Source organism: Tauraco erythrolophus, chromosome 22, assembly GCF_009769465.1.
Source record: "Tauraco erythrolophus isolate bTauEry1 chromosome 22, bTauEry1.pri, whole genome shotgun sequence".
NCBI lineage: Eukaryota > Metazoa > Chordata > Aves > Musophagiformes > Musophagidae > Tauraco > Tauraco erythrolophus.
The window spans coordinates 5,867,559-5,877,850 of NC_141486.1; the positions used below are offsets into that span (position 1 = coordinate 5,867,559).

Here is a 10,292-nt window from a genome sequence, read left to right on the forward strand (position 1 = left end):
CGGCGCGACATGGCGGCGGCGGGGCCGGGCGGGCTTTTCGCCGTGTACAAGCCGGCGGGGGTGGCGTGGGGCCGCGTCCGTGATGCGGTGGAGACGCGGCTGCTGCGCGGTGAGCGGGGCGGGGGCCGGCGGCGGGACCCACCCCCAGGGGGCCGCTGGCCGCCCCTGACCGCCCCCGGCTTCTCTTGCAGAGCTGAACGCGGCGCCGGGGCGCGCCCCGCGGCAGCACGTCCGCTTCCTGCCGGCCCCGGCCGGGGGCGACGGCGGGGCGACGGGGCTGGTGGCCGCGAGGGTGCCGGTGCTGGCCGACCACCCCCTCGGTAAGGGCCGCCGCGGGGTCTCGGCCTGGGAGGGGGGTGATGGGAGCCCCGGGGTGGCGGAGCCCCGGGACCGGCCCCGACGGTGTCTCCGTTGCAGTCCGAGGCCCGCGGTTCAGGCGGCTGAAGATCGGAGCGGGTCACCGGCTGGACACGAAGGCTTCGGGAGTCTTCGGTGGGTCTCGTCTCGAAGCGGCACCGCGTCCCGCTGGCTGCGAGGTGATGGGTTTCCACGTAAGGAAGCAGCGGTGGATGCTCAGGCATCCCACAACCCAGCAGGGAGTATAAACGCTAAAACACAGAAAAACAATCCAAGGAGACACTGGCAATGCCAGGAGACAGGAGCAACCCCTTACCCCAGCACATAGGGCTTTGCTGGGAGACACGGAGCTCCTGCCTCGTAACCCCCTCTCTCTGCTTCACCACTTGAATTGGCTTCGCTGTGGCTGGCATCACTGAGCATTTGCCCTGAAGTACCCAGCTGGAAAGTTATGGGAAAATCCAAGCACCCTAGTTACAGCCTTATCATAGTTTAAACCACAGGCAGTAGTTTGGGGTCTAATTGCATTGCTCAGACGTGACTTCTGAAGAGGTATGGCCCTGTCCAGGGGAAAAGAAAAGCAGTGTGTGTGTGCAGCGCTGTGTAAATGCTTGTGAGTAACTTTCTGTGTGGCTGAATAACGGGTTCTCCGTCTTCTGTGTTCCAGTGCTTGGCATAGGCCATGGAAACAAACTACTCACTGATCTGTACAACTGCCACCTGACCAAGGTAGGCGATGGCACTGAACGGCCTCAAAATACCTGAGCGCAATGGCACACTCGGTTCCTGCCGCAGACTAACCTCATGACCGTGATTCTGCTTTTGAGTCTCAAACCCTCCAATGGTTTTGAGAGCTTTTCGGGGTCCAGAATTTCATCCTTCACGTGAGCATCCACACGTGGCCGTCTGAGTGGAGGATGCTGCTGTCTTTTTGTGCAACGTCATCATAGCCTGCACTCCCTAGCAACTGCGCAGCAGAATATCGCTAGTCAATTGCTTGGAGTATTTCTTTGATAAATTGCACTCTTTGCTCTTCTTCAAGGCTTACACTGTTGGTGGGCTGTTTGGTAAAGCCACTGATGACTTCTCAGACACAGGGAAGCTAGTAGAGAAGACAACATTTGGTAAGAAACTGAATTGATGTTTGTTTTTGTTTTTGTTTTTTTTAAATACCAAAGAAACAGCATTCTGACTGCAAAGGACTTAACCAGGTAAATTGCACAAAGATAAAGAGTATGCCTTAAATGCTTCCTTGTTTCTGTTTGTACGTGCAGCCACGCGCAGTCCTGACATCGCAGTCCTGTGCTACGTACAACTGCAATATATAGAAAGCCAGGATGAGTCCTGGTCACAGTGGTTGCTACTGGGTTGGGTGGGACCCAGATCTCTCCAGAAATTACACCTAGAGATGGCAGTTAGAAGCTTTCCTCAAATGAAACTCTTCAAACGCCCAATTAGAGAAGCTGGAGCCAACGTCCTGAAATCAATTAAGCAACATGATTCTCCCCTTTGTAGCCCAGTGCTGTGCTCTGCGCATTACCATGGTACAGCCAAGAGAAGTGACTCTGCTAAAGCCACCTCTCGGCCGTTCTCATCAGCCTGTGTTGATGTGACTGCCTGCCAAAGGGACAGTAATGCCCTGATGGCACATTTCAGGCTGCTGTCTCTTTCCAGTTTCTGGATGGATAATTGAGACTTTGTTTCTACCTTAATATTTGCAGATCATATCACAAGGGAGAAGCTGGAGCGGATTCTCGCTGTCATTCAAGGAACAAATCATAAGGCCCTGCTGATGTACGTATCCAATGGGGAAACGCAGCTGACCTCATCCAACTGCTGTTTGCTGTCTTTAAAACAAATGAGATGATTTTGGTGGCCATAATCAAAGTCTTTAAAGGTTGGAGTGCAAGACAGGAACAGAGAGAAGTTTCTCTGAGTGCTTTGTACCCTGGTGAGAGGTTGCAGTTAAGTGTCCTTGTATGCTGTATCCTTGTATCCTCTGGCTATTTTAGGGCCTATTAGCTACATTAGAACCTACAAAACATCTTGTTGACATGACCAAGTACCTCCCTCAAACTGTGTGACACTACTGACAGTACATGTAGCATTAAAATGTATGCAAAAGCTCAGCACGTGGGCAGTTTTAAGAATAAAAGTTGCAGCTCTGCTTTATTGGGATGGAGATATTTTGGATCTCATTGAAGAGAAGTACTAAGTGTCTGCTCTGTTTTTTCTTTCTCCAGGCATTCTAACATTGATATGAAAACACAAGAGGCATACGAGCTCGCTGTCAAAGGGTTGATTCGCCCCATGGGAAAAAGCCCTCCGATAATCACAGCGATCCGATGCCTCCAGTTCGCTCCTCCAGAATTTCAACTAGGTAGGACTGGTACAAAAACTGCTGGGGAAGTGTGAGTATATATTATGGCAAATAAGTCAGTAAACTTCAGCTTCTTTGTGGTTTAATGCAAAATGGGTTGGTGGGAACTTTGTGTCAACTTTAACTGGTAATTTCTGCAGAAAATTTAATGATTTGTAGTTTCCAAAGTCACAAAAGCATCTCCTCGTTAGATGAACTCTTCAGTGTGGTGGAAGGATTTTTTGGTAAGGCAAGATCTCGCAGTACTGGAGCTGCTATAATACCCTCGCAGTACTACCCTCACAGTACTGGAGCTGCTATAATAAATCAAGCCAGCTGTGCACCTAGCTCACAGGTTTTTCCTTGCCAGTTCCAGGTCTAAGACAGGCAAGAAAATTTGCCTATGGGGCAAAATTCTTCCGTATCCCAGTGTTTCGGTGTAATACAGTTCAGTGTGGTTGGGTTGGTTGTTTTTTTAAAGCATGCTTTCCTGCAACCAGTCTCCTACTCCTCACAAATTGTCTTATTAAAAAAGTACCTTTTCTTACCCTTTTGAAATACCTAAATTTCTATGTTATTCTCCTGTATCTATGAGTTTGGCTTCTAAAACATTCATTTTGGGAGGTGCTAGGACACCCTGCAGTAGTCCAGAAAATCATAATCCAGCCGTGCTGTATCTTAAAATAGTCTCTTCTACCAAACCAGCTCTTTCAGCATAGCTGTGAGCAATGTCTGGATTTACAGACAAGGTCTGAGTTTGCATCGACGCTTTGCTTCTTCTGAAGGAACATCTCTGTCCTTCTAGAAATCCATTGCTTGCATGAGACTCAGCAGTACCTCCGGAAAGTAGTTCATGAGATTGGTCTGGAGCTGAAATCATCGGCCGTGTGCACGCAAGTGCGGAGAATACGCGATGGTGTTTTCACACTGGATGATGCCCTCCTGAGAACCCAGTGGAACCTGCAGAGCATCCAGAATGCAATTTGGGACTGTCAGCTTAAAGTGAGAACAGAGTTAGAGAAGACGCTAGGCTGTCAGGATGAAAACCTTCTTCAGAAGATGGACGTGGAGGTGGCCCACGCTGCAGACAGCTGAGTGTGCACTGCGCAGGGAACGTCCACAAGAGATCTTTGCAGCACAATAACACAGCTACGTGCTGACAGCATGATGGACAGCAGAAGGAAAGAGGTTAATTGCAGTTCACTTCCACCCTTTCCTTGAGATGACTTTAATCAGAGAGGCATTTTTTTCAGTGACAGGCTGTATAATTTTTTTCTAAAGCATTGCAAGCAGTTCATTAACAGGAGTTAGCTGTGCCAAAATTCCTGTTGCCTTCGGGAACATTAGGTTGCTAAGGGATATAAAAACCCATCCCCAAATTGTTTAGCAGCAGGAAATAGGCAGCGTCTTACAGAGCTGTTTTCCTTTGATTGCACGGATTTGTTTGTTCCTTGCAACTGGCAGCATAACTTATCTATGTGGATTTTATTTTCCCTTTGTTGTCCTAGAGTATTTTTTTTCCATTAGAAGAGCTCAAAATCAGACTAAAAGAGGGATGTGCAGGAGAAAACACAGCTCACGCGAAGCAATGCAAGGAAATGGTTATATCCAGAGTAGGCGTGTTTGATGAGGAAAGTGGCATGTAATAGGGATTGATGCATAAGATACACAAGAAATAAAACTGAAAGTGACCTAAAGGGTAAGAGGCTGGTTCTTGGCTCAGTACTCATCCATAAATACAGTCACTCATTAAAAAAAAAAGAGCATGTGCTGCTTTTTTTTTTGCCCCTTCCCCCCCCCGCCCGAGGAACCAAGGGTGTTCAGGGGTCTCTGGTATCCTGCTCTGCAGCAGCTCCATGCAGCCTGCCCTTCAGTGAAACTCCGTTAAGCTCTGCAATACCATTTGTTATCTGTTAGCTCATTATAGCAGGTTCTGACTTACCAGAAATACACTTTCTAAATTTGAATTAAAAGTCTTAAGTTTTACCATTATTGCACTCAGTATTTTTCCAGCTATACGCTTAGCTAGCAAGTTTGGAGATTTACTTACAGAAAGCAGAAGAGGAGGTTTGTTCTATTCCTCTTCTGGATCTGGACAAAGGCCAGCGTGTTTCATCCTCCAGCTGATAGCCATTAAGGTACAAGAAGCAACTCCGGGAGGAGCAGTAAGAGAGGCCATGATGAAGTACCTAAATACCAGAGTCCAGTCCTGCCCGGAAGCATCCCAGGAGTCATTAACTGAGACCCTGGAATCTTTCAGTTGTTCTGGGATTCCCTGCTTTGCACGGAGCAGCCAGGACAGCAGTGGAGTGGAGCTGCCACCATGTGGCACGTTTCTGTGCCAGCCGCAGGGGCAGGTTGCTCTCACCTCAGCTGGTTGGTGCTGTGTGCGTTCATCATCCGTGGACAAGGGTGTGGGGTCAGGGCACCTTCCAGGGACAGCTGTCTTGTACTAACTGAGGGGTAAACCCATCACAGCAGAAGTGTGAGTTCTGGAGCTGGGCAGAACGCTTGCACGGCTACGGCTGCAAGTTGTCACACTAGTGTTCTTACAAGGAGGGGAAGAAAACATGGACTTCTCCGTCCTTCAGTAACTTTGGAGATGGAGTATAAAACCATTTCCAGTTGCTTGTGCCATTGCCAGGCTTAACATTTTGGTTGGAACACTCCAGGCTAAACCAACTCTTCCACACAGAAAATACCAGCCAAAACAGCAACATAGGTTTTGAGAACGAAGTTAGCATTTCCCAGTTCTAGCCTTCTCGTGACATTTTTCCCTTCCCTTAAAACTACTCCAAAACACAGGAGTTTTTAACACTTGGCAAGAGGGGTTTATGGTGGGGAGGATACACCTGTAACCATACCCATGAGAGCCCATTCTTATATGGCCACAGTAAATACCATCCAGAGAAGCACAGCTGGACGTTAGCAGAGACACGCTTGAATGAACCACAGAACCCAGGTATTTTGTCCGTCCCTCTGCTTTAGACCCTTCCCCAGGGGCATTTGTGGCAAAACAAGATACCTGTTAGTGATGTTTCTGCACCAGGTCCAGAACAGAGAGAACAAAAACAATTCTCCGTTCTCAGCAGCAGCCTTTGTGACCTTTTCCTGGTTTCCAAGCGCTGTGAAGACAGATTCGTTTGATTGAAATTTGGAAATAAGAGCAGACTGCAGCATGGACCTCTGGAGAGGTCCTCCCCACTGGAGACTGGGGAAAAAACATACTGGCAGGAAGGTTTTAGAAGTAGAAATGAGCAGAAGGACATCAAGCTGGAGTGAAAAGGGACAACCATCTGCAGTCAGCAGAGCTCTTTATCACTTAGAACTGCCTGAAGAAGCCAAATTTAGTCTGCAGTCACCCTCAATCCCAATACCTGACATTGAAACATTCATGCTCTGAACATAATTTTGTGTTTAGGACACCACTTGCTTTCACAGGGGCTCTGCATTTGCAGAGTAAAGGTAATTCTGCACCTACTCATTACTGGGTAGTGCTGCCACAGTGTCTCCATTAAGAGTCCTCAGAAAACATCTAAATAATAGATGTTATAGATGTCTCAACACTAAGAATTTGTTCCCAGGTTCATGGCTCTTAAAGTGAATAACAGAGAAACATGGAGTGAACAGTTCAACACAACTTCACATTTTGCTATTTACTACAGAAACGATACAAAACCTCTAGAGCAGTTAAGTACAAAACTGCGGAACACCCAGACTTCTCCAGATTTGATCACAGAACAAAAAAAACCCAAACCACCACAACTTCAGCCTTCCTCCCTCCCTCCTTCTGAGGGGATTTTCTTTTCTTTCAAAGCAGCTATTGCATTGCACATTTGTATGCCCACGCTTCCTCTATCCATTCAGTGGTAGCTGCTTCCGCCTGCAGATCAGTGTATCCAGACAGGCCCTGGATGTTATGGAGAAGCAAAGGCTCAATGGAAAGAGTCTTAATATCAACCTGAATTAGAACCTTTCCAATAAAGAAATAAAAATACCATTGATCAGGTAGCAGACGAGATTATCCGAAGTCCTACATCCCTTTCCCACAGGCAGGAAACGGTTGATAGATTTAACAGCTTTCATGTTCCAAAGCTTCTCAGAAACAAGGCTGTTAACCCACGCTCTGTTGCAACCCTGCAGATGTACTTCCGAGGCCACCTCATGTCAGTTCTAAACTGCTACGATGCTGAAACATGATGGCTCAGCAACAGCTATTTTTATAGGCCGTGGCAGTCCGCAGGTTCAATGCTAGTCGCTGAGCTCCAGATCGTACTCAGGGTAGAGCTGCTTTGTAGTAACTCCTCGGATAACAGCTAGAAAAGAAGAAATACCATTGCTTTCGTTCAACAGAGATCAGATCAGTCAGAAAAGTTGTGTTTTCCTCACAGCAGCCCCTGACTATCCCACAGAACCTCCCACAGCCAAGAAACCAACCTAAGGTTTGGCAGCTATGCTCCCCATTTGTCTCAACGCTTGTCTTTTTTTTGAGCATATAAAGAACAAAACTGACAAAAATTAATAAGACATCAAATTTTGGTAATCCATAACAGACTAAAATACCATTAAGTGACCATTATTTCACATGTTCAGTTCTAAAAACATCTCAAGAAAATAACAACAGAAGCATTTGTGCTTGCACAAGTGACTGAGTAACTGAGTAACATAAACCTGGAATTGAAGGATCTTTCAAATGAGCTCTGCCTTCATGGCATAGTAGCTTGTCTCTTGTCCATACAAAAACATTGACTAAGAAGTTCTTCAACAAATTTCCCCTTCCTTACCCAGCTTGCCTAGCAGCATCTGTCCAGCGTCTTTAATATCGTTATACTCATGGAGCAGGGAGATGTGCTTCTCCAGTTCCTCCAGGCTGTAGCCTCTGTAACAATAAAACCAGACAGGTCAAAAACGGCACAGCGGGATTGCTGCTGCAGCACAGCAAGCACTGCCACTACCGACCAAACGCAGCAAGGATATCTGAGATACCCAAGTCTGGCACTTCTACAGCCAAACCTGAAGGCAGCAAGTACCACTGCTGCAAATGATAAACATGAAAGCTGCAACGAGCAGATCCTCACCTTGAGTTTTTGCTACATCAAGACATCAAAAAAACCCCAATCCACCCGAATTCTCAGAATCAAGTGGAAACAAGAATAAGCTGTGGTGAATTCAACTTATATGTATCTCTAATCTGTAGCTAGGGGGAAAAAAATTCTGTTTATCCTTGAAGATAAAACAAAAAAGCTTTTGGAATAGCCTTTGTTGCTCTATCCATTCTATGCACTACACATTATCTTAGAAGATATCACACCCTCAGAACGAATAACCCCGAGATTCCCTCCCTTTAAAATAAAAATCAAGCAGCAATCTTATCTTGAAACGGTTTCTAATAAGCAGCTGCCACATTGAGTCATAAGAAACCACAATAAAACAGTTGCACTACCCTGAACGTGGCACTCGTCGGGCCAAAGCGTTGTGCAGGCCTGGAAAACACCTCTGCTTCTTGAGCACAAAGGCTTAACCCACTTGCCTCTGACACGAAACAAGTGAACACTTGATCGAGATGGAACAAAAAAGGAAACAGTTTTTCTGGGCCTAAATTTGGCAGATCACACAAGTCATGATCTCAATTTTAATTCTCACATGAACAAGCTCTTCTGGTAGCCTGACATGTTGTATTATCATGATGGTTAAAATTATTTGTTCCAAATTTACATGTAATTACCTCAGCAACACCTGGGGTAAAGTTAAAATCTTCTTATCTAAGCTCCTAGTTAAACTTGTTTCCCTTTAAGAAATAAACCAGGAAGAATTCCTTCTTGTCTTTATCGGGTAACTCAAACCAGCACATCATTTAGCACCATGATGAAAATGGCATCACAAGAGGTCAGCTTTTAGCTCTAATTCAAGGCATCACAGCGAACACCGAGCTTGCCAAGGACATACTCAGACAATAACTGTGCAATTTCCTGGTCTAGAGCAAGGTCTTTCTGTTTCAGCTGTTCAATTTCATCCTGCAGGGCTTCTTCATGGGCTCCGTTAGGCTGACAGGATGTTGGAGACAGGATCTGTAGAGCACAGAACACATTTAACACGAACTCAGCACCGGACAGGATGTTACAGTACACAGAGCAAAAAATGCTCTATGTGTCACTGGAGAAAAAAGGGGGAAAAAAAAATCTCCTTGGCGCAGGGGCAGAGGCACAGATAAAATATTTACCAGTTTATGTAACGCCAGCCTGATCCATACCATATTCTACAGAGCTTTGTAGATTTACAGCATGAATTGAAAATAAAAAATAAAAATGCCAATTTGGCGCCGCAGAGAAGCTCCCGGGCGGGTACTCTGGCCACGAGCAGCTCCCCCCGCGGGAACACGCTCCCCGCGGCGCCGGGCCGGGCCATGGCGGGCGGCTGCCGGGGCACCGCGCGCCCCGCCGCCGTGGGAGCAGCCCCGGGCCCGGCCCCCCGCTCCCGGGGCAGCCGCCGAGCGGAGCCCGCCCCCCCCAGCCCGGGCGGGGACTCACCGGCGACTTGAAGCCGGCCGTGCCGCTCCGCCGGCCGCCACCGGGCGTCCTGGCAAAGCAAAGGGGCGCCGCGTCAAAGCCGCGGCGGGGCCGGGCCACCTCAGCGGGAGCACGGCCCGTGGCGCAGCAAGGGAGGGAGGGGGCAGCAGAGAAGCGGCTCCTACCTCCTGGGCATGGCCCGCGGGGGCGGGGGCCGGTGGCGGGGCGGGCTGCGGCCCGCGCTCGGCGAGACCCCCTCGGCCAGGACGGCGACCTCCCGCCGACACCGGCGCGGACTGCCTCACCGGGAGTTGTAGTCCCCGCCGCCGCGGGGCGCGTCGGGAATTGTAGTTCCCCGCCGCCGTGAGGCACGCCGGGAGTTGTAGTCCCCGCCGCCGCGGGTCGCCTCGGGAGTTGTAGTCCCGCCGCCGGGGCGGGTAGTTTGCCCCCGACAGGGCCCGGCCGTGGCTCCGGCGCCCGCAGCGGCAGGCAGCGCTGGAGAAGGCGCGTCCCGTGTGAACGCGCAGGCGGAGTTCGGGCGGGCAGGGCGCCATTGTCGCCATGACAGCGGCCGAGGCCGTGACGCCCCGCGCCTTCCGAAAAACACCTCAGAGCCACCTCAGCCCTGGGGCTGCGGCTGGGACGGCGTCTCCGGGAGCGCGCCGGTGTCACTCGTGCCGTTGTTGGTTTTGCAGGGGAAGAGCCGCCGCCGCCCGAGCCCCTGGCTGCCCCACGTCCTGCCCGGCCCGAGGAGGCACCCGCTGATCTGGCGCGGCCCCGTGTGCTGCCATGGCCTCCGCAGGCCGTGACTGCGCCGCCAAACCTCGCCGCGCAAACCCCGTGCGAGACTGGGACTGGCGCAGGAGGAGCCGGCTCCCTGCGGCTCTCCTGGCCTGGCCGGAGAGGACCGTGCCCGGTGCGGTGCCGGGCGCTGGCAGCAGCCGTACCCGATTCCCGACAAGCCAAGCTCTGCTGTAGCCGTGCTTGGAATGTCGCCGGGCTTGGGAATGGGATCGCAGCCCAGCAAAGCCAACCGCCCGCGCTAACGTGACTCAAAGGCAGCGCTCAGA

General features: G+C 49.9%; 2 protein-coding genes across 2 annotated transcripts; one reads left to right on the top strand and one right to left on the bottom strand.

Moving 5' to 3' along the window:
- Positions 1–9: 9 nt before the first annotated feature.
- On the top strand, positions 10–4,086 carry TRUB2 (TruB pseudouridine synthase family member 2). The gene is made up of 8 exons (XM_086625051.1): positions 10–109; positions 192–320; positions 418–492; positions 1,025–1,086; positions 1,400–1,481; positions 2,079–2,151; positions 2,601–2,737; positions 3,522–4,086. The coding sequence occupies exons 1-8, from the start codon at positions 10–12 to the stop codon at positions 3,809–3,811; spliced, it is 948 nt and encodes a 315-aa protein (XP_086481177.1). The 3' UTR covers positions 3,812–4,086.
- Positions 4,087–6,342: 2,256 nt separating this feature from the next.
- SWI5 (SWI5 homologous recombination repair protein) lies at positions 6,343–9,776 on the bottom strand. The gene is made up of 4 exons (XM_086625447.1): positions 9,408–9,776; positions 8,663–8,784; positions 7,501–7,595; positions 6,343–7,032 (listed from the first exon to the last, which is right to left on the bottom strand). Exons 1-4 carry the CDS (start codon positions 9,774–9,776, stop codon positions 6,968–6,970), a joined length of 651 nt encoding a protein of 216 aa, XP_086481573.1. The 3' UTR covers positions 6,343–6,967.
- Positions 9,777–10,292: the final 516 nt, after the last annotated feature.

Coding starts and splice junctions, on each gene's coding strand:
- TRUB2 (XM_086625051.1), top strand. CDS start 10: ATGGCGGCGGCGGGGCCGGGCGGGCTTTTCGCCGTGTACAAGCCGGCG. Junction 110..191: donor GGAGACGCGGCTGCTGCGCG/GTGAGCGGGGCG, acceptor CTTCTCTTGCAG/AGCTGAACGCGGCGCCGGGG. Junction 1,482..2,078: donor AGTAGAGAAGACAACATTTG/GTAAGAAACTGA, acceptor TAATATTTGCAG/ATCATATCACAAGGGAGAAG.
- SWI5 (XM_086625447.1), bottom strand. CDS start 9,776: ATGGCGCCCTGCCCGCCCGAACTCCGCCTGCGCGTTCACACGGGACGC. Junction 7,596..8,662: donor ATTGCACAGTTATTGTCTGA/GTATGTCCTTGG, acceptor TTATTGTTACAG/AGGCTACAGCCTGGAGGAAC. Junction 7,033..7,500: donor GATGCTGCTAGGCAAGCTGG/GTAAGGAAGGGG, acceptor CTTCTTTTCTAG/CTGTTATCCGAGGAGTTACT.